We start from the raw sequence: 22,868 nt of genomic DNA, 5'->3' as shown, positions 1-22,868 counted from the left end.
AGTCCCTCTGGGAGGGTGAGAGGTGGGGGCCAGATGTGTCCCTAGTGGGAGGAGAGGGCTGGCAGGCGGCCTGTTATTTCTAATCCAGTGGTCCTTCAAGTGGACAGGATGAGCCAGGGAACGGGGTTGGAGGGCAGCAGGCGGGCTGCAGGGAACACTCAGGGAGAGCTGGAAAATACAGCCATGGCCTCCAGGCCCCTGGGGGCGGCCCTGGCCACCTCCTCCCCCCACAACCTCCATCTCAAGCCCTCCGAGGTCCCTCTTCACAAAAGAACCACGGAGGAGAAGACAACCATGAACTAGATTCTGTCTGCGCACCAGGATCTTCCAAGCTTAGCTAAGAGCCAGAGAGGGACACTCCTGGGAAAACCTAAGACAGATGTGCAGGGATCTGAGAGGGAGGGCTCCTAAGCTAGCAGCATGCCACACCCCATGTGGTGACAAAGTCCCCTGTGGGGGCCGAGCTGATGGCTGGGGGTGGGAGGATCCAGAGGGAAAAGCGAGGTCCCTCCCATTGACAGGTCTCAACACTAAAGATTTGGGCCTTACGCTCAGGTGAAAGGGACAGGCACCATCCTGACTCTCTGAGTGAAGGGACAATGTCTTGTTCTCTGTGTCCGCAGCTCCTGGCACTGAGCCCGTTTCTTTGAACCGGGCAGGACTTGGTACCCCAGTGTGGGGTCCGGACACCAGCTTCGGGGCCTCAGGTGGGCAAGGAGATGGGTGCCAAGGGCCTGGGAAGAGACTATTCTAAACTCCCAGTTGTGGAGTGAGAGGCTCTGCCCAAAACCCCAAGGGGAGAGAGGCCGGTTGGAGCAGGAAGTGGGCCCTGACTTAGATCAGGCTGGGCCTGCCGTGGATGGGGGCGCCATCGATTGCCGCGTCTCCAGGAAGACTCTCTTTATGTAAGAACAATCCAATCTCAGAGCCTCATCGCCGCCCATGGAGGTCAGCTGGGACCAGCCAGGTTGCCTCCCAGCCAGCAGGACACCATGCAGCGAGCACCCTCAGCCCGACCTCCTATGATTGAGGGCAGGAGCCACACGTGCTTAACTCCATCGGCAGAGTCTTTGTACATTTAATGGGTCACCCGAGAGCGCATCTTGCACCGCGGAGCCACCAATGTTTGCTGAGCCAATGGCCGGTTGCAGAACATCCTTGTCAAGCGTGACCCCTTCCACTCGCTGGCTGCCCCCAGCCTAGGCAAATTCCGCCTCGTGCAATGGACCCTGTTGTGCGAGGCTTGCCCTTCTGGCCCTCGTTACCGGCTGCCATGTCCTGTGTCTGCTGCCCCCGTGCTTGCAGGGGTGATGGTGACTATCAAGTGAGATAATATATGTGAGGGCCCCAGGAAATGGGCAAGCTATTCAATTTGAATCCAACCAGCACTCGGCGAGGTCTCCTAAGGTCAAGGCACCATGCCAGGCGGCTGGGGGCTACAGAAGGGAAGCTGTGACTGCTTCCGTGGGAATCATGGAGCACAGGGGGGAAAACCTCATTAAGACTAATTGGAGAGGCGGGAACCCCAGGCACGCAGAAAGAAACGATGCCTGTTCACTTCTAAAGGCAAGCAGCTTGGTGCGATGCAGAGAACCAGACCCTGGTCGGGACCCTGGTCCAGCCCCTTGCTGTCTAACCCTGGGCACGTTTTGTTAACCTTCTCGAGTCTCTTTTCTCATTATACCTCATCAGGTCGCGAAGTTTTGTGGGATGCCTGCAGCTGGCAGGACCCAGGGCGCCTCTTCCGTGTTCTTCTCCCTATTCCTCCAAACAGGAGTCCAAACTGAGTAGAGCAGGGCTCGCCAAGTAGAAGGGGGGGCTGCTCCCCCAGAACAGCGAGGACTCATTGGAAATTAGCAGCATTGTTTACACGCTACTCGCAATGTGCTAAATACCTTTAACATGTTTGTTTTGAGAAGCAAGTTAAACACAGACTCCTGTAATTTTGTTTACACTATCAATTCATTCAGCCAGCCGCATCTTCCTGGAGACAGAGGCGAACCTGTGTTGAACCATCGCAACCCAAATGAGTGGAGAGGAAGACCGAGGCGTGGGTGTAGGGCGTGGGGCTTTCTGGGTGTGGGGTGTGGGCTTTCGGAGCTGGAGGAAGATGGCACTGGGTTCAAGAGGTCGGGGCTTAGCCTTGAGCCTCACCTGAGGCCTTGTGGCAGCTAAACATCTCCCTGACCGCAGGACTCTTAGCAAGCTCTGCCCAAGGGCACAGAAGCACGGTGCAGGCCTGCAGGTGTGGCGGGATTCTTCACCCGCTCAGGGGCAGAGAGTGGGCGATGGGGCCGCAGAGCAAGCAGGAGAGCTCACCCCCAGGCCCAGACCTAAGGCTGCCGGAAGGAGGCAGTGGGGAACGTTTTCTATACTCAGAAGCGTCTTGGGAAGGTGTTCCTATCCCGTGCATATGTATAGAAACACACACCAAGGATAGAGATGGTTTATTAATCATTATGATAAAAAAATAGATCTATATCTACATGTACATATATATGTATATATGCAGAAATAAAGGATCAGAGGATATAAAGCCGAGTATTAACAGCTCTTACATCTAGGTGGTAGCATGAAGGCTGAATTTCCCTTTCTTCTTTACGCTTCTTTTTATACTGAGTGTGCATCCTGTTTGCAACAGGGTACAACACAATAAAGCTATCTTCATTTAGAAATCAAAACACTACTATCATCTGCATCATCGCTAGGATGGCACCCTGGGCTGGGGCTTCTGCTCCGGGCTGCAGGGAGGAGGCTGACGGTGCCTCCCTCTCTCACACACCAGGGAGAGACAGGCTGGGAGCCCCCACCACTACCCACCCCATCCCATCCCATTCCATCCTCGCCCCTTCTTCATTGCACAGCGGCCGTGACTGCACAGAGCTCTCTGTTGGGGGGGGGGTGGGGGCAAGTCCCCCAAGGCCACCTGGTCGCATGGAGAGTGTTATGAACTAGAGGAGGTAAGGTGGTTGCACCTTTAAAATAGCAACATGTTAACACTCAAGATGAATATATGCAAGCTGAGAAAATGAGTATAACAAGAGATTGATAAAGAGGGCAGGTAGCAAAATGAATGGCTGGTGAGGAGTGTTAATAAAGGAAGAGGGTGTTGCCATTAATTGCTACGAGGTGAGGAAGGCAGGTCAGGACTCTCGGCGCAGGCGGTTCCGGAGACCACGAGGGGCCGGCGGGTCAGGACACCTTGGCCACAGAGCTCCCAGATGACAGGGCTCCCCCAATCCCCATCAGTTCCTGCTGGCTCCTCTGGTTACCCGGGCAGCGGGGGCTGGAGGGGGGTTCTGCCGGCCAGTTGGATGGGGACAGGCAGGGAGGAAGAAAGTGAGGCTCTGTCCCACTGCTCCCCACCCCCCTTCTCCCACTTCTCTCGTCAGTGTCCCTAAAATGCTGGGAAATACACCAGGCCTTCCTTTCACCTGGGTGGTGGCCCTCCTGTCCCCTCCTACTTCCTGCCTGCCTCTCCCATGGTGGCCCAGACCATCCCTGTCCCTAGTGCCAGTCACCTGGGATTGCGAGGGGCCCAGATGGCCTCTTCAAGGTACTGCTGGGAAGGCGGGCGATGCGGCTGCGGCCTCGGGCCGCTCCCAGGGAGTGGGAGACTGAGGAACTGAGGGAGGAAGGGAAGGAAGGTAGGAAGGTCACAGCCACGCCTTGGGACTGCAGGGTAGGGTTGGAGGGGCAGAGCTAGACACTAAACCTTGAGAGCAGGGGTAGGGGCCAAGCACCAGCATGAGTTTCCAAGGCCAGATCTGAAGGCAGGAAAAGGCAGTGCAGAGGAGAGCTTTGTGGAGTGTGGGAGGGAAGTAGAGGTGAGCGGTGGGTGATCTGTTCCCCAGATTAACCAGTGAACACTGAACGTCTCCCTCATGGAGAGGAGCCTGTAGCCTTTCGATAAAGATGGAAGATACCCTTCCCTTCTGGCACAATCCTGTACCCTGCATACCAACCGCACCCCCCCCCCCCCCCCCCCCCCCCCCCCCCCCCCCCCCCCCGCCCAGCCTCACCTCACAATGCGCCTCCTCTTGCGGGCTGAGCTCCCAGGGAAGGAAGATGTTGGTTTGGGGCCTTTCATGGTGAACAGGGGCACAGGGCCGCTGCGGGAGGGAGGGAGGTAAAGGAAGGCAGGTCAGAGGGAACCAGAAAAGGGTGCCAGCGCCTCCTCCCCCCAGCCCCCTGCTTGGCGGGTGGGGAGGTTGGCTAAGATGACCTCTGAGGTTTCTTCCTACTTCGAGGTGGATTCCTCTCCCTGCCTCACTCGGCCTGGGCTGACAGCTGAGTGACAGGCCTGCTCTGGGAGAACATCCAGATGTCAGTTTCTGGCACGTTCAGGGAGCTGCAGTTCAGACAATTTGACCCTTCCACCTGCCCGGCTCTGAGCTTGTTACTGAGAGGTAACTGTAGGAGGGGCAGGGGGTGCAGCGGACAGCCCACCGCCCTTGGCCCCACAAGTACAAGGTCAGTCTGCCATTTGTTCTTGGCTTTGGACTGTCCCGAGCTGGTCACTCTTCCCCTTTCCTGTGGGTGGAAGGTGAAGGGGAGAGCTTCATCTTCTCACTGAGAAAGGGCTGAGTAGAATTTTCTGAGGATTCGCCTTCCCAGTTCCAGATGCCGGGCTGGAGGGTGAAATCCAGGTGGAAATGGCAGGAGCACGGATTTCTCAGCAGGACTTGGAACTGAGACCGAGCCAGAGAGTACCAGTGATGCAAAGGAAGAGAGGGCTAGGCCCCCTCCTTATTCCTGCTCCCTGGCGGCCGGGCCCGAGAGGGGGGTCCCGTTAGCTCCTGGTGGGCCTGCCACAAACCAGCACAGAGCCGGCGGCTTTGAAGTACGGACAGACAAGTTAGGGAGGAGTGGCCCTCCCGGGCCTGGGGAGCAACACTGGTCAGACCAAAGGGAGAGAGATGGCAAATGTCCCAGCTCTGAGAGTCGGGTTGGCTTCCACTCTGGGCAGCACGTCTGTCCCTTGCCGACCCCCAGACCCTTGCCCGGAAGGATGGGAGGGAGGCTGGAGGGGTGACCCACCTGGGGATGAAAGGCTGATCCAACCTGCTCGGCTCCTGGGGGACATTCTCCCAGCCAGCGCATTCAAGGAAACCCAGTTTTGAGGGGGGCTCCTCGGAGAGGTCAAAGGTGGCGTTGAGGTCCCGAGAGGGCAGGGCCAGAGGGGTGGAGCAGTTCTGCACAGCAGAAGGGCCCAGGGGCACCCGGCTTTTGATGACGGTGGCTGGGCAGATGCGAGGGGAGTGGCAGGAAGAGGGGGCCTTTCCCCCTTTGGGGGTGGTGGGCCCGAGTGAAGGCTGAGCCTCAGGCAGGGACCCCCTCCTCAGGCAGGGCAGGAAGGACTGGCGCTGGCGTTTGGTCCCCGGCTTAGGGGCTGGGGGGCTGTCTGGCTTGGAGGGGCTCGGTCTCCTCCTCCTCTTCTTCTCTGTGGGCCGCTGGGCTGGGGTGCGGTCGGGCCCTGGGAGGACCCCCAGAGTGTGCATGAGGCCACTCAGTTGCCTTGCCATGGTCCGGGTCACGGGGCCAGAGTATCCTGGAGACCCTGAACACAGAGAAGGCAGGTGCTCAGGGGAGATTGGGGACCAGCCAGAAGGAGGGAGAATTTGTAGGACTGGGGGAGAGAGACACAGGAGCCCCTAACTCCACAGGTCTGCAGGGGCTCCTGTCTACCACTGCGTGACCCAGCAGCTGAGGCCCCGGCCACCCCTCTGCACCAGCTGGGCCGTAGAGAGGGCGCTGATAGAGGCAGAGCAGGGGCAACGCTCACCTGACTCTGAGCACAGCTCCAGAGGTGCCTCCCTGGCTGGGCCAGGTGGGCCCGAGGCCTCGGCTCCGGGCTCAGCTTTCTCCTCTTGCACCAGCCGCTGCAGGGTCTCGAACTCTGTGATCATGTCAGGGGTCAGCAGGTGGGCTGCTTGGAGCAGGGAGTATTGCCGCCGCGCCAGGCACAGCACCTTCAGGGCCAACCTGGAAGGGAGGGAAGGGGATCCCGCCCTTCCTCAGACCTGGCCCCACTGCCCCAGTGGTGAGGGGCACACGAGGGAGGACCCCCTGGCTCCCTCCTGCCCTGCCCCCACACTGTCGCGCTGGCCTCCCCGCCCTCCCAGCTGTGGCCCTTGCCCTGCTACCCCCTTGCTGGAGATGATCTGGTGGTGACAGTCACAAGGACAATGACCTGGGAGGTAAAGGAAGGGCACTAAACGGCCTTGGACCGGAAGGTCTGAGTTTCCTCTCAGCTCTGCCCCTTACTAGCACTTGACCTTGAGTAAGTTCATCGACCCAAGCTCCTGCACTTGACGCTGTGTGATCTCAGAGGCACTACTAAACCTCAGTCTCCGCATCCTTAAAATGGGAATAATAACACATACACCTGGCTCTTAGGGTTGTTGGGAAGATGAATAGAATTATTTTATATATAAAGTATTTAAAGAGTGCCTGGCTCATACTAAGCACTGTAAAGTTAATGGTTACTTGTAAAATAAAAACATCTAGCTTCTTAGAACAAGAGGAGATGAAATTAGATACGCTGTGTTGGCTTTGGTTCTGAGAAGACTCTCAAAAATGCATTCAGTCTACTTAATGGTGGGGATCCTGAAAGAGCACGTGTGAATCAATGCGCACTTCACATGCACTGAGGGGCTATTTAGAGGGAATTATGAGGGTAATGCGATTATTGATGTTGTAAATTTAGATTCTAATAAAGCAGATTTCCTTTCTGTGAGGCACACCTCTGATAAAAGAATGAACACAGTTATCTCGGTGGGGCTTACTCATGGCCAATAATTTATCCTCAGGTAGCTCTACCTGCCTGGCCATCTCTGAGCCCCCTCCTCTGCCTTCGGTGTGTGCTCAGGGAATCCAAACTCATTTTGTAAAGCAGCCTCCAGGCCTTTTTGAAAGAAGGCCGGATATAAATTAAAAAGGACACAGCAGAAACTCATTCTACATCTGCCTGAGCCACACATTATAAGATTAGACCGCTGAGAAAACTGCGTATCTAGGGAGAAATGCATAGGCCTGGATGTCAGGTGACCGGGGTCTCGCCCTGTCCCTTTGGTTGTGTGGCCCTGAGCAGATGCCTGAGTACCTCGTCTGGCAAATGGGGATCTGATCTATACCACAGGTTCCCAACTTAGGTTTCGAGAAACCCATCAGAGGACATTTAAAATGGAGCTCTGCTTTATCTGTTCTACATATTAAACTTCAGCCTAAGATTTCATTTGAAGAAAGGACTTTGTAGCTAAAAAAAATTCTGAAGAGCCACTGAACCGGAAAATCGAAGATCCACTCAGTGCCCTGGTGGTCTAAGATTCTAAAGTCTAAAGCCAAAGAGAAATGATTTCCCATGATCTGGTTGTTAGGGTGTTTCCAAGTATGGAGATGATCTAGCACGCTCTGCAGCCCCTGAAACATGGGGTCTTCTGTCACATTTTATTAGTGTCTGTTATCGGCTCCACGAAGTAGGGAGAACGAAGACTGTGATTCCCCAAATCATAGCTAAGAGTGACGCACCTTGCTGGGGACCACAAAACCAGAGGCAAAGAAGCAGAAACGAGAGCCCCAGTGTTCTCCCTCCTCACAGCGGGGGACACCGGGCACAGAGACCCTGACTCATCAGGGGGAGCCTTGGGGGCCAAGGGGACATCCTGCCAGTGCATCCTGGCCCCCGCCAGGGCCCCGGGGAGTCAGCAGCAGGAGACAGATAATGAGCCGCTGATTATTCAAGCTGCAGCATTTTTGCTGAGTCGGGAACAGACACTCCCCAACAAGAAATAAAATTAAACAGGCCCTTCTGTCCGGAAGCTTTAAATATACTGCCTAGCGTGAAGCATGGTGGGGAGGCAGGAGCAGGGTTGGCAGAAGCAAAGCTAAGTGGCACGGGATTTATGGTCTAGGGGCCAAGGAAAACCATACTAGCAGCACCTCTCTATTAAGCACAGAAAGAAGGGTCCAGAATCCATTTCCCTTTGGCTTTGGGTGGTGGTCTGTATTTACTTCTGAGAAGAAATAGCCACCGTCTGTTGACTCAAGAAAGCTGTCCCTTTCTCAGCCCGCCACCCAACTTCTCTTGGCTGCTTGGTTCCTCCTCGAAGAGGACAGACGGGCAGCTCAGCCCCCAGGCTGGGGAGCACAGCACCAGCCAGGCAGCCGTGTCCTAACTGGGCGCTTGCCAGCCAAGTTCCGCATGAAATTTGGTGTTTGGCTCGCCAGTTATGTGGAAGAAGAGAGATGACGGGTGAGTACACAGAGTAGGTGATAATCTTAAGTCGCTGAAAGCAGATCAGGGACGATGTTGAGGAAAAAAGACTCGATTCTTAACTAGAGTGGAACCCAGAGCTTTGGCGATGTGCTGAACGCTGGCTCCCCAACCCCTCCCGCCCCACCCCGGCCCCATCCCAGAAGGCCGGAACCCACCGCCTCCCACCTTGGGCCCCGGAGAAGAGCAAGAAGACACCTACTGCTTAGAAGGGTCCCTGCCCAAGTTCTGTGGTGAGAAGCAGCCCGTGTCTGGCTTGGGCTGCAGGGTCAGATCAGGGGACCTTGGTAGCGGGTGTCTGAGGGTCTGCTCTGGTACCTGGATTGCAACCTAAGGAGGAAGGGAGTCACAGGTAGAGGGTCCAGGATGGCCACCCTCCCCTACATAAGCAGATCTTAAAATCTTTCACTCCTCCAAGGTGGGGGGGGGAGGGAAGAAAGAGGGGATATCTTGGGCTGACCAGGTCCCAATTGAGACTCTCTGTCTTGGGCCCCTCCTCCCTCCCTGGTCCCCTTCTGGTTACATGCATGCTCCTCACTTCCAGACACAGGCTCTGACAGAGGAATGCCCCTTCCTGCACAGGATCTGAAAGACCCTTAATGACCAAAAGGTAAGACATCCAGGTAGGGAACCCAGAACTGCAGAGACCCCGTGAGCTGAGGAGGGACCTTGCTTCCAACCTTCTACTAGCTCCAGGTCCTACCTCCTCAGCTGGGTCTGCGTCCTGGTCCTCTGGGGGCAGCTCCCAGTCTGGAGAGTTCCTTTCCCTGGTCCTCCCCACCTGGGCCTCCTCTAGCCGCAGGCTCTCCTCTGGAAGCACTGCAGACCCTCGGTGGAGCTCTGGGTTGCAGGGCTGGCTGGGAAGGCGGGATGGTGAGGGGCAACTGGGAAGGCTGAGGGGGAAAGGAGGGGGCTTGAAAGGTGGGAAACAGGGCCAGGTGGGGAAAACAGGGAGGGGCGGAGTCTCTGTGGCCCCAGGTGGTAGAATAAGGGATGGATGCCTGGGGAACAAGTGGGCAGTGGCAGAGGGTGAGAGAGGGAGTCGGTGCTTTTCTGCTTTAGGAAACAATAACACCTGTCTGTTAATTTCACCTTCTTTTAAATAGTATACGCTCCTTATATGGGCTGGGGGAGTCACTAACTCACCTGACACAAGAATTGCTTCCATTCTTGTTTTACTTAGAGGTGCTATTAGGGCTGTCTAGAATGTGCTGTGTCAAATGAGAGAGAGCCCTGGAGGTGACAATCCATGTCTTGTCACCCAGAGTGTCACCTAGAGTGACAATCAGGGTGGTGGGCACTGGCTAGGAGGCCCCAACCCTAGGTGGCAGCACGGAAGCGGGGCAAGGGGGGTTTTCCCTGCTGAGCCGAAGAGCGTAAGTGTGGCAGCAGGACTCACGCATGCTGGGGAGGGCCGGATCTGGGGGACTTCGGGGGGCCTTGGGGTGGTGCCTGGGCTCCTGCCTCGTACATTTGGAGCTTCTCCCTCAGGGTAGCCACCTGCAGTCAGAGCAACGCAGCCGCTCAGAGCCCCAGGTGAGCACAGGAGCTGAGGGGTGGCCACACCCCACTGCTCCTCTCTGGCACCCTGCCTCCCAGCCAAGGTCCCCAGGCGGGCTCCTCACCTCAGCCTGCAGCTGCTGGCAGATGGTGGCATACTGGCTGATGTGACAGTCCAGGCTGATCACATTACTCTTCAGCTGAGACCAGGCGGGGGGGAGGGGAGAGGCACAAGAGAGAGATTTGTGTGTTCATTCAGAGCAGCTTTTAACGACCCCCTCCGATGGCCATGCCCTGTGCTAGGCGCCTCACTCACATTCCCGAGAAGCATCCTCCCTACTGGGGAAACAGATCGAGGAAGGGCAGCGGCTTGCCTGAGACCACAAGAGGTACAAGGATGCTTCTGAGGGGCGCCTGGGTGGCTTAGTCGGTTAAGCGTCCGACTTTCGCTTAGGTCATGATCTCGCGGTTCGTGGGTTCGAGCCCCGCGTCAGGCTCTGTGCTGACTGCCAGCTCAGAGCCTGGAGCCTGTTTCAGTCTGTGACTCCCTCTCTCTGACCCTCCTCTGCTCACACTGTCTCTCTCTCTCTCCTAGAAATAAATAAAAATAAAAAAAAAAAAAAAAAGGATGCTTTTGAACCCAAGACCCCTGACTGCCTGACCAATACACTCTCACCAGGCCAGGGGCTTCCCAGCAACAGCTCCAGGAGCATCAAGGCTCCTTGGAGGAGGCAGGGACAGCTCTGCTTTTATCTGTGTTACATGTTGCTGTTTATGTTGTTTGGCTGAAAATACTGTCCTGCTGCTAAAAACAAGTCTGAAAAAGATCACTGGCCAGCACTTGGCCACCCCCTTCTGTTGTCTCCCTCTCCCTCTTTTTTTTTTTTTTTAATTTTAAAATGTTTTTAATTTATTTTTGGACAGAGAGAGACAGAGCGTGAGCGGGGGAGGGGCAGAGAGGGAGGGAGACACAGAATCCGAAACAGGCTCCAGGCTCTGAGCTGTCAGCACAGAGCTGGATGTGGGGCTCGCACCCACGAACCACGAGATCATGACCTGAGCTGAAACCAAGAGCCAGATGCTTAACTGACTGAGCCACCTGGCTGCCCCTTATTATTTTTTTCAAGTCTGGGGACTGTCCTGACTCTCCCCCAACCGGAGTCTTCCTAAGGACGGGTACTGCATGGCTTCTATCACAGATCTGCCCTGAAGACAGAGGCTGGGGGACGTCTTCCCTCTGTCTCGTCAGATAGAGGAGAGAGAGCTGTGTGGGGCCCATCCCTCCCTCCTCCTGCACCCCTACACCAGGTTGGCCATCTCTGGCTGCCACACACCGAGAGCTTGATCTCTTTGGCCCGGTCGGCATACTTGAGGGTGTTGTATGTGTCCTCGTAGGCCAGACTGGAGGGGCTGACGGTAGCGATCATCACTGTGCGACAGTTGCCCCCGATGGAGTCCTTGAGCAGACGGGTCAGTTTGCTGTCCCGGTAGGGCACATGAGACTTACGGCCCTGGGAAGACAGCAAGAGGGTACGGGGTGTGGTGGCCAGACTGGACGGACCCAGGCTGAGACCCAGGGCTGGAGGGAAGGACCTTGGGCCCAGGGCCCTCGGACCCCGCCCCGAGGAGGACCCCGGGGTGGTGAGGTTTTACCTTTGCGTCGGCCAGGGCGTTGAGGACGTTGATGAGGGCCAGGAGAGAACGGTTGATGTTGGCACCCTCCCGGAGCCGCTCCCCCTTCGCGTGGGTGCTAGACGCCCGCTCCGAACCAGCCAGGTCAATCAGGCTCATTTTGGCCACTTGAAGGGCCTGAGTCAGACCTGGAACCCGGTCCTGCTGCTTTACGAAGATCTGGGGGGCAGATGGCAGGGGTGAGGGAGTGCTGGGCCTCAGGAGCCCCAGCTTCAGGCTCCCACGCCTGAGGCCCTCTCACCTGGAAGATGGCATGGGAGCGGGAGGAGGTAGCATTGGCATCAGTCGGGTGCTGCGTGCGGTTGCGGTTTCCCCGGGTCAGCATGTCCAGCAGCTGCTCGGCTGAGGTTGGCTACGGAGGAGATGCCCAGGAAGGGGGCTGCGGTCTCCCGGAAGGGGGCTTTTCCCCCCAACAGGAAGAGCCGCTCTTCAGAACCAGTCAGCCCCTTGCTCCCCCCACCCCGCCCCGATCCAGGGCATCTCCAAACTGTCCAGTGAGAGAACCCAGGGGCCTCTCCTGCCACCTGAGCCCAACCCCACACCTGGTGGAAGGAAAGTCCTTGCACCACCACGCCCTTGTCGGGGTCCTCGCGGATGGCAAGGGGCCCCTTGGGCTCCAGGAGGTCGTGGATCTGCTCATTGTACACCTGCGGAGAAAGGAAGCAAGGGAGAGGCCTGAGGGGCAGGGCAGGGGCCGCACGCAGGACACCATGCCAGGAGTGGCGCTTTGCAGGGCAGTGGTAAATGGCAAGAGAGCAGGACAGGCAGGTTTAATTCCAACGCGGTCTCTCTCAGAGCTGCATCGACAGCCCTCTGGGCTCTCAGCGGGCCCCCATCTGCCCACTTCCTACTGCCTTGTCTCCCCACTCTCCCTCCCCACCCCCCATCTTTAGGGGTTGCAAGAACGAGGGGTGAGGCAGCAGGGGCCTGTGGGGGAACGGCCCTACCTCCTGGTAGCTGATGAGCACCTCGAATCGCTTCTCCTCCTGGTGGGCCTCAAGCCGCCTGTACAGCTCCATGGTGGTCAAGTACATGATGCCGGGGTCCCCCTCTCTTCCCAGCATGGTGTGTGTCTTCCCTGCCCCAGTGGCTCCATAGGCAAACACTGTAGGGGACAGGGTGGGGGTGGGGTGGGGGTGGGGCCGGATCCGCCTTCCCTGGGGGTCACCTGTGCATTTCCACCCAGCCCAGCCCTCCCCTTCTCCCCCAGCCCCTCCCTCTGCCTCCCTGTGCGCAATTCCACTGCTGATGCATGCAGGCGCCCCGCCTAGTTCACACTGCAGCCCGTGGCCCCTGTGGGCCCATGGCTTCTGGGGCAGAGAGGTCTCCACTCTGAGTGGGAGCTCCTTCCTTCCTCAGTTCAGGCAGCTTCCTCTGCTGCAGGCCTGCTCTTCTTCCCCTCACATAACTACCCTCAGTTTACAATCACATATTTGTGGGGGTGATGGGTGATGCCTCTCTTCTCCCCCTGCCCCCCACTTCTCAGAATGCAAGCATCAAGGGGACAGGAAGCGTGTCTGTCTGATCTGCTTCTGGAGCCCAGTAGAGTATTTCACAAAGGAGAACGAATAGGGAACCCGCAGGAGATGAAAAGGCCCAGAACCCTCCACAGCAAGTGCCTAGCTGAGGGGAAGGTGGGCACATGTCAGAGGACACATGAAACGCTTCGAAGCAGGGGGGCAAGGCCACCACCAGCCAGGCCTGGTCCTCCTTGCCGCCAGGAAGGTCCTCACCTGAGCAGTTGTAGCCCTGGAGGAAGCTGTCCAGAACGCTGCAGGTGGTGTGCTGGAACACGTCCTGTTGGGTGGCCGTCTCACCAAAGACCCGGTCAAAGACAAATGTCAGGTCTTTGCCCTTCTTCTTGGGGCCATCATGGGTACTGCCCCACTTCAGGCCCAGGAAGCCCCCATCGGGCTCCTCAGGGTCAAACACCAACACCCGCTCGTCCACCACCTGAACGACAGGCCGCCGCTGACTCTCCAGTTCCCGCGGGGTGGGGGGCCGGACCCGCACCACGACCCGCACCTTGCTGTCCTCCACCGCCATCACCATGGCAACACCTGAGTGGGCACACAATGGAGAGGAGGACCAGTCTGACCCGAGGCCTGACAAGGCGCCCCCTCAGCCGGGCTGGCGTTCGAGGGCTTTCTCCAGCTCCCTCCCCAGCAACTGAGCTTCACTTGATACCTAAGAGGATAGGAGTTGCCAGCACCAACCGGTAAATATCTCTTTCTCACTTGAAATGCCACCTATCCAAATGACCTGAGTGCTTTCAGAGACCTATGATGGGGTTACTATGTTCCACAAACCTGGGCCAGTGCTGCACTGTTTCCACTCCATTCCTTTACAGTATGCTTTTTATCCAGTAATGCAAGAAGCACCTCCTGCCCCCATTAGTCTTTCTTTTTCATAAATGTCTTGAAACTTTTTTTAATGTTTATTTTTGAGAGACAGAGAGACAGAGTGTGAGCAGGAGAGGGGCAGACAGAGAGGGAAACACAGAATCCGAAGCAGGCTCCAGGCTCTGAGCTGTCAGCACAGAGCCAGACGCAGGGCTCGAACCCACGAACTGTGAGATTATGATGTGAGCTAAAGTTGGATGCTCAACTGACTGAGCCACCCAGGCCCCCTTCATAAATTTCTTAACTATTATCCATGCATTTATTGTTCTACTTGACTTTAAGAAAATGTTATTCATTCCACCCCCACCCCAGAACACACCCCCCAAACAATACTGGGATTACAAATTGGAATAGTATTAAAATTTTCCATGCAAGAACATGGCTATTGCCTTTCTATTTATTCAGATATTTATGTCCCTCAGTAAGATTTTATAGTTTTCATCTCTTCAGATAGGTTCTGTAATTGTCTTTGTAATATAATTCCCAAGTACTTTAATTGCTCTCATGAATGGAGCACCTTCCCACATCTCCATCTCCAGGTGGTAACTGCTAGTGTGGAAGAAACACATTGTCAATTATACATTTGCCTTCTACCCACTACCCTTAAACTCTTACTGATCCCAATTGTTTTTATTACAACTTACTGGGTTTTCTGAGTACAGAGTTATATATCAGAAAAAATATTTTTTTTACCTTTTCTTCTCCGTGGTTATGCCAAATATTTTATTTCTTATCTATTACATTCCCTAGAACTTACAAAACAATGTTGAATAATAATGATGATAATGGGCATCCTTGTCTTGCTCTTGATCTTTTTTCAAAATGTTTTTTTAGCATTTATTCATTTTTGAGAGAGAGAGAGAGAGAGAGAGGGCATGAGTAGGGGAGGGGAAGAGAGAGAGGGAGACACAGAATCCGAAACAGGCTCCAGGCTCGGAGCTGTCAGCACAGAGCCTAACATGGGGCTTTGGTATCAAACCAACCATGCATTCTTGGTTAAATTAAAAAAAAAAAAATCCTACCCTGGCCATACTGAAGTTTTCCTTTTTTTCTTTGAGAGAGAGAGAGAGAGAGGGCGCAAGTGAGCAAAGTGTAGAGAAAAAGGGAGAGAAAGAGAATCCTAGGAGGGGCAGACAGGGAGACAGAGAGAGGGAGGGAGGGAGGGAGGGAGGGAGAGAAGTGGGGCTCACTGAAGCAGGGTTTGTACTCACCCAAAGCAGGGCTTGAGCTCATGAACCATGAGATCATGACCTGAGTCAAAGTCAGATGCTTAATGGACTGAGCCACCCAGGCACACCAGAAGTTTTCCATTTTTTATTTTTTTTATTTTATTTTTTTTTAAATTTTTTTTAATGTTTTATTTATTTCTAGGAGAGAGAGAGACAGCGTGAGCAGGGGAGGGCCAGAGAGAGAGGGAGTCACAGACTGAAACAGGCTCCAGGCTCTGAGCTGGCAGTCAGCACAGAGCCCGACGCAGGGCCCGAACCCACGAACCACGAGATCATGACCCAAGCGAAAGTCGGACGCTCAACCGACTAAGCCACCCAGGCGCCCTCCATTTTTTAAATTAATTAATTAATTAATTTTTGAGAGAGAGACATACAGAGAGAGAGAGAGAGAGAGAATGAGTGGGAAAAAGGCAAAGAGAGAGGGAGAAAGAGAATCTTAAACAGGCTCCATGTCAGACATGGAACCCAACACAGGGCTCAATCTCACCACCATGAGATCATGACCTGAGCTGAAATTAAGAGCTGGACACCAAACCAACTGAGTCACCCAGGTGCCCCTGAGGCTTTCCGTTTTTAAATGGCTAAATGTGTCAACCTTCTTTTTTATGGTTTTATATTTAAGAATACGTTCCTTCCCCAAGGTAATTTTCTTATATTTCCGTCTCATACTTTTTTATTCTTCCATTTAGGTCTTTATCCAGATAATTAATTTTTTGGTGAATGAGATTTCTAAATATCTTTTCTTTCTTTCAATGTTTATCTATTTTGAGAGAGAAAGAGCATGCACGTGCATGAGCAGGAGAGGGGCAGAGAGAGAAAATCCCAAGCAGGCCCCACACTGTCAGTGAAGAGCCCAACATGGGGCTTGATCTTACAAATCGTGGGATCATGACCTGAGCTGAAATCGAGAATCAGACACTTAACTGACTGAACCATCCAGGAGCCCCTCTAAATATCTTTTCTTTCCAAATGGTAAGCAATTGTATCAAGACCATTTATTCAATAGTGCATTCTTTCTCTACCAATTTGAAATGCCACATTTAACAGCACTATATTCTCATAGGAACATGAGTTTATTTCTGGGCTCTTCATTCTCCTCTACTGATATGCTCCTTTTGCAGTAACTTGTTGTGATTGTGGTGGTTCTATTATACGTGCCTTTTACTCCTTTTCTCAGCTCTTCTTGGGCATCTTGTCTCGCAGATGATTTTGGAATCAGCTTACCGAGTTCCATGAAAAACGCGGCTAAGATTTTATTTGGGATTACTTTGAATTTATAAATTAGGGGGCGCCTGAGTGGCTCAGTCGGTTAAGTGTCCAATTTCAGCTCAGGTCATGATCTCACAGTTCATGGGTTCGAGCCCCGCATCAGGTTCTGTGCTGACAGCTGACCCCCTCACTTGCTCTTTCTCTCAAAAATAAATAAACATTAAAAAAAATTTTATAAGTTAACATGAAGATAACTAACGTTTTTATAGTGTCAAGTCTTCCCATCTAGGAACATAGTTCTCTCTTTTCATTGTTCACAACTTTATAATCCTCAGTAAAATTTCATAGTTTGCCTCACATGAGTTTTGTTTATGTCTTGATAGGTTTATTGCTGGTTATTGTATAGTCTTTATTAGGCCCTTTTTATTTATTTATTTTTATTTTTTAATTTTGTTAATGTTTATTTATTGAAAGAGAGACAGAACATGAGCAGGGGAGAGGGGCAGAGGGAGACTCTGAGAGGGAGACAGAATCTGAAACAGGCTCTAGACTCTGTGGTGACAGCAGAGAGCCCAAGGAGGGACTCGAACTCACCAACCAGGAGATCATGACCTGAGCTGAGGTTGGAGGCTTAATCGCCTGAGCCATCCAGGCGCCCCTGGACCCTTTTTAAAATTGCATTTTCAGGGAAGTCTGGCTGGCTCCAGTGGTGGAGTATCTGACTCTTGATCTTGGGGTTGTAGAGATTAGGTAAAAATAAAATCTTTGGGGCACCTGGCTGGCTTAGTCAGTAGAGCATGACTCTTGATCTCAGGCTTGTGGAGTTTGAGCTCCACACGCTGGGTGTGGAGCCTACTTAAAATATAAATACATAATTAATAAAATCTTTAAAAATAAATATATCAAAATATAAAATAAATAAAATTGCATTCTCTAATTCTTTTTTCCCCCCCAGAACATAGGAAAGCAACTGCTTTTGGATGCAGATCTCGTATCTGGCCACATTACTGATTTCTCTATAAACTGTCATTGATTCTCTTAGGTTTTTCCAATAAAATGATAATATTGTTTGCAAATAATGAAAGTTACTTTCTATTTTTAGCTCTGCTATATTTAGTTCCCTACCCTCCACTACCCATTGGGAATGGACATTACAGGGGTGCCTGGGTGGCTCAGTCAGTTAAGCGTCTGACTTCGAATCAGGTCATGATCTCGCAGTCAGTGGGTTCGAGCCCCACATCGGGCTCTATGCTGACACCTAGCTCAGAGCCTGGAGCCTCTCTTCAGATTCTGTGTCTCCTCTCTCTGACCCTCCCCTGCTTGCACTCTCTCTCTCTCTCTGTGTCAGAAATGAATAAAACATTAAATATAAAAGGGAATGGACATTACATTTTATCAAATGCTTTTTTGGCACAGCCTGAGATGATAACAGTGTTTCTTTCTTTTTTTTTTGGTAAGCTCTATACCCAACATGGGGCTCGAACTCGCAACCCCCAGATGAAGAGTCACATGCTCCACTGACTGAGCCAGCCAGACGCCCCATCCTTTAATCTGTTAATACAGGGGATGACATAGATAGATTTCCTCATGTTGACCTGGTAATAATTCCAATCACTTATTTGTCTATTCCTTCTTGATTTCCCCTCAATCTTTCTCTCTCTCTCTGCTTTTTTCATTCTCCTTCAAGCCAGTCTACCAAGGGTAGAGATGGAATTTCTGGAATGCAGGAGTCATGGATATCCTGGAAAAGTTCAGCCTACTTCTAGAGATATATTAACAGGGCTTAGGAACAGGGGCTGTTTCTGGGGGGCGTGAATAGTTGAATGCTTTCCCAGGAAAGACTAGGTCCTAGTAACAGGAAAGAAGAGTGAGATTTCTCCCTAATACTACAGTAAATTACTCAGTTTTTCCTTTGGGAATGAGGCAGACTTGAGGTGATTTGAAACTCTTGGCCCCTACCCCCATACTTCGTAATTTCTTCCCAGCACAAAACAAGGGAAAGATGTCAGCCAATAATAATCTTGTTACATTGTATAGTTCTCTTCCTGTCCCAGCAATCAGACTCTCATAATAAACATAAGAGCTAAGTGCTCACTCTGCAGGGGCTGTTTTATAAAAACACCTTATGGATACCATCTCCTTTCATCTCCATTGCAATCCCACAAGATAGATACTATTATTACACTCATTTTTCAGTGAGAAAACTGAGACAGAGAGGGTTAAGCAACTTGCCCAAGATCCCAAGGCTAGTAAGTGATGGAGCTTGGTTCCAGCCCTGGCAGTCTGACTACACTGCCTTATAATGATATTATATATTATGCTCTCATGATCACGTTGTTGTAATTGTCCCATATGTTTGCATAATAATTATAATAATCCCTTTTATGTAACCAGCATTATGTATTCTGCAAACACTTTCAGATATATGGACTGGACCTAATTTTTAACGCTCGGAGAGAGAGTTCCTGTCTCCCATCCTTGCATTCCTGCCCCCAGGGAGCCCTACTCTTATACCCTGCGGAAGTGAAGGCAGAGGGTGCCTGGTCCTACCATCTCGGTCTACACTGGCTGCCTTAATGGCAGTCCCAGCCCCCCACCGGGAGGGTTTTAGCTGAGGAGGAGCCACAAAGCAGCCTAACATTCTAAGCAGGAAATTAAAAAGGGCACTGGCAACGGAGTGCACATAACCTTTACAGTTCTCTCCTCTCCGCCTCCTGAGGGCCAGTGAGGCAGACGGTTTGCCTAATGAGATGTTTTCTTTCTTCTCGAGACTGTGCTGGGAGCACTGGCTACGGGGCAGGCAGGGTGACACTGGCATGGCTGCAGCTAGGACGCCTGGGTCCTGGTCTCCGCTCTGCATCTGACTGGCGGGAAGGTCTTCCCAGCCATGCCACGTCAATGTCGCATCAGCCTCCCCCTTTGAGAGCCGGAGAGAGAACAGCTACCGATCTGCTCCCACCCCAGGGGGATGGGGAGATTAATGAGACAACGTTTGTCAAGTTTGCTTTGATCCTCGGTTGGAAAGAGCATTTCAGCCCAAAGTACAAGGGAGATGATTCTTTAATAAGATCTTCAGGGTTCTGAGCCAGCCACAGTCACGTCCTGTTTCTAACCCAGGGCAGCTCATTAAAAACCCAGAGGCTAGTTCGCTGCCGAGCTGGGGGTGGGAAGCCAAGATTCAGTTGTTTTCAGGGTAGGTTCCTCTGCCCACCCTCATAGGGACAGGCGGAACAAGACCAAGCTCCTTAGAAGCCCCTGAATTTCTGAGGACTTGAGGGGATCTGCATGCAGACATGGGGAGCTGGGAAGGCAGAGAAGGTTCTATTTTCTTGGGGTTGCTGTAATTCTCATCACTCCCTTACATCTCTCACATATGTCTGTCTTTCTTTCCTTCTATCTCTGTCTTCCTTCCTTCCTTTCTCTTTTACTTGTTTATTTTGAGAGAGTGAGAGAGCACACATGCATAAATGGGAGAGGGGTGGAGAGAGAGAGAATCCCAAGCAGGAGCCTGATGTGCGGCTCGATCTCACAAACCAGAGATCGTTACCTGAGCTGAGATCAAGAGTTAGACACTTAACCAATTGAGCCACCCAGGGGCCCAATCACACGTTTCTTGTCCTCAAGCTTCAAGAGAGCAGGGCCCCGTTCTGATGTGGTCTGTGCACCAGGTCTGGCATGCAGTGGATGCTGTATGGTATTTGTTGTATGAATGAAAAAGAGCCAGAGAAGTGTAAGCTCTGAATCCAAAAGTTTAAAAATAATTACTATTATAGCTAACATTTATTGAGCACATAACTATGTATCAGTTACTGTGCTAAGCCCTTTTCAAATGGTGTCATTAACATTCATAACAATCTCATTGGGTGGCTGTTGATACAATTGTTATAATCCTACTCTACAAGGGAAACTGAACAAGGGAGCTGAAACTTGAAACTACAAGGGAAGGAACTAATCACACAAATGGTAAGTGGCAAGGCCAGAACTTGACCTTGTTCTGAGTGTCACCAGAGGCATTACTAGGCTATTCGGTCCTGTAGCCGAGCTTTTGCAATTCTTACCTCCCCTTACTTTAGTACCCACAGGGCCTAACATCTGAAGACCACTGGTGCTTTCTGTGGGTGGTTGATCAGAGGAAGGAGCTGTTTTATTTTGCTTTTTAAATAGATAATCCTAAAGCTGTAACTGACGGACTTTGTTTATTTCTTTCTAATTGTGATTCTTTCTCTTGTCTTGTAGTTTGGCTTACAACCTCCTCTACACTCTTAAATGGAGGCAACAATAGCCAACAATCTTATCTTTTTCCTAATTGTATAGGAGATGCTCCTATTATTTCACTTTTTGCTGGTTTGAGGAAATTTACCTCTACCTTACCAAATTTTTTAAAAATCAAGGATGGGTGTTGAATTTTATTGAATTCTATTTCTGTGCCTAATGGGATATGTTTTCTCTTTTAATCTGTAAATGTGTAAATTGTATTAGATTTTCTGATGTTAAACCATTTTCACATTCCTGGGATAAACCCCATTTGGTCATGATGTATTTTTTTTAATATACATTTCTGGCTTCTGATTGCTAATATTTTATTTGAGATTTTAACAACTACATTTATAAAAGAGATTGGCTGGTAATTTTCTTTGTCTCATTTTTGGTATCACAAAATAGACTGGAAATGTTTTCTCTTTTTTTAAGGGAGAGTTTGTAGAAGATTAGAATTTTTCTTCCAATTGCTCATAAATTTATGGAGTTTGGTGTTTGGTTTTTTTTAATGGGTAGATTTTAAACTAATCCAATTCCTCAATGGTCCTAAGTGTGTTAAAAACCATAACTTCTTGAAAAATAAAAATAAAACATTAAGAACTGTTTTAAGTGGCACCTGGATGGCTCAGTCAGTTAAGCATCTGACTTGGGCTCAGATCATCCCCCTCACCGTTCATGAGTTCGAGCCCCCAGTCTGGCTCTGTGCTGACAGCTTGGAGCCTGGAGCCTGGAGCCTGCTTCAGATTCTGTGTCTCCCTCTCTCTCTGCCCTTCCCCTACTTGCTCTCTCTCAATCAAAATAAAAATAAAACATTATAAAAAATTTTTCCATAATTTCTTGAGTCAGTTTTGCTAAGTTGGTTTTTTTTCCTAGAAAATTGTCCAAAAGCGTTGTTAAAAGGGTGTTCCATTGAAGTCTCTCTCTAATTTCTCAGTAACTGAAGTTTTGCTCCTATTTTCATTCCTAAGATCGTTTCTCTTTTTTAAGTTTTATTTCAGTAATCTCTACACCCAACGTGAGGCTTGAACTCACCACCCTGAGATCAAGAGTCGTATACACTTCTGACTGAGCAAGCCAGTTGCCCTCCCCCACATCATTTTTCTATTTTTCTATGTTTCTCTTCCTTATATCTTAATCAATATTGCCAAAAGTTTGGCTTTTTTACTAGTCTTTCCCAAGATACAGCTTTTGGTTAAGTTAATCTCTATTACATAGTAAAATGCTATTTCATTAATTTCTGCTAACTCCTTTAAAAAATTTTTCTCTACACGTGTATTCTGTTGTCCTGTTCTATCTTAAAAGGGTCAAAAGTGCCAAAGCTAAGAGAGGCATCCTAGGAGCAGTGGCAGAAGGCATGGTTTTCTGTCATACGCATAGTCTTTCATTCCTTGCTTTAGTCAATCAAATATTTACTGAGCGCCCCAGTAACTAATTTAGGCCGCTGGCACAGCTCTGCAATCAGTTCTTCCGTATATAGGTGCGGAGAGGGTCTTAGCTACTTCACACGGATGTGCAAGGGTCCCAGGTCTCCAAGTTTGGGGAGCAGGGCGACCTTTCACAGAGCGGAGGTACAGGGGGCCGGGCCCCAGGGCGGCTGTGCCGACGCAGTCGGATCCTGTACAAATGAGCAGAGGGATCCCGATCTCCATGAAGTTGTGGAAGGAAGCGCTCTGCTCCCCGCACCGCGCCCCGTCCCGTTCAGAGGGAGCCATCCGGAGCCGACTCGGTCCCCACGCTGCACCTTTGGGTCTGGCACAAAAGCCGCTTCCGCCCTGAGCGGCCGGGTCCGCCTGAGCGCCAGAGCCCGCGGGGCCGACCCCGTCGTGGGCCACAGCTTACCCTTCCTCGGTCCCCCGCCGCCGGTGTCGCCGCTCACAGTCGGGTCCGCTGCAGCCGGAAGCCCCCGACCACCGGAGAGCTCGCCCCACGCTCTCCCCACCCGCGCCACCCGCGCCGCGCGTTCAAATCAGCCGGGTCGGCTCGTCGGCGCTTCCCATTGGTCACCGTCCCGGTCGTTGATTGGCTGTTTCCTAAGTAACAAAGTACAGCTCCGAGGTGGCGGGCGCGGTCAACTGTGCGCTTGCGCACTTCCCACTACTGCTTGCTGGTTTTGAGACCGTGCCTCCGAGGCCGGTCGCACCAGACCTGCAGGAACCTGGATGGGTCTGGGGCACCGGGAAACCGCGGCCTTCTCTGCCGTCCCTGGGGCTGGGTTCTTCACCAACTGCAACAACCAGATCTCAAGCACGTTTTCAAGCCTTTTTCTGTGGGCTAAGACGGCATCTACTGATCCAGGAGGGGCTT

General features: G+C 51.9%; 1 protein-coding gene across 2 annotated transcripts; it reads right to left on the bottom strand.

Moving 5' to 3' along the window:
• Positions 1-2,451: 2,451 nt before the first annotated feature.
• Positions 2,452-22,481, bottom strand: KIF18B (kinesin family member 18B). Of its 2 annotated transcripts, none has more exons than XM_039220021.1 (16): positions 22,404-22,481; positions 13,201-13,527; positions 12,415-12,572; positions 12,010-12,114; positions 11,709-11,819; positions 11,429-11,626; positions 11,110-11,286; positions 9,901-9,975; positions 9,675-9,775; positions 8,979-9,168; positions 8,478-8,605; positions 5,786-5,985; positions 5,041-5,560; positions 4,023-4,308; positions 3,522-3,625; positions 2,452-3,299 (listed from the first exon to the last, which is right to left on the bottom strand). In XM_039220021.1, the coding sequence occupies exons 2-16, from the start codon at positions 13,517-13,519 to the stop codon at positions 3,269-3,271; spliced, it is 2,703 nt and encodes a 900-aa protein (XP_039075952.1). In that variant the 5' UTR covers positions 13,520-13,527; positions 22,404-22,481; the 3' UTR covers positions 2,452-3,268. The 2 variants fall into 2 exon arrangements, with proteins under 2 accessions (XP_039075952.1, XP_039075953.1); XM_039220022.1 differs by having other exon boundaries at positions 4,023-4,112.
• Positions 22,482-22,868: the final 387 nt, after the last annotated feature.

Source organism: Hyaena hyaena, unplaced genomic scaffold, assembly GCF_003009895.1.
Source record: "Hyaena hyaena isolate Hyena2069 unplaced genomic scaffold, ASM300989v1 scaffold_856, whole genome shotgun sequence".
Classification (NCBI taxonomy): domain Eukaryota; kingdom Metazoa; phylum Chordata; class Mammalia; order Carnivora; family Hyaenidae; genus Hyaena; species Hyaena hyaena.
The sequence above is the reverse complement of the archived record's forward strand: the minus strand, read 5'-3'. Positions and strand labels throughout refer to the sequence as shown.

Coding starts and splice junctions, on each gene's coding strand:
- KIF18B (XM_039220021.1), bottom strand. CDS start 13,519: ATGGTGATGGCGGTGGAGGACAGCAAGGTGCGGGTCGTGGTGCGGGTC. Junction 11,287..11,428: donor ACGCCCTGGCCGACGCAAAG/GTAAAACCTCAC, acceptor CTGTCTTCCCAG/GGCCGTAAGTCTCATGTGCC. Junction 9,976..11,109: donor CCAAAGAGATCAAGCTCTCG/GTGTGTGGCAGC, acceptor GCCTGGTCTCAG/CTGAAGAGTAATGTGATCAG.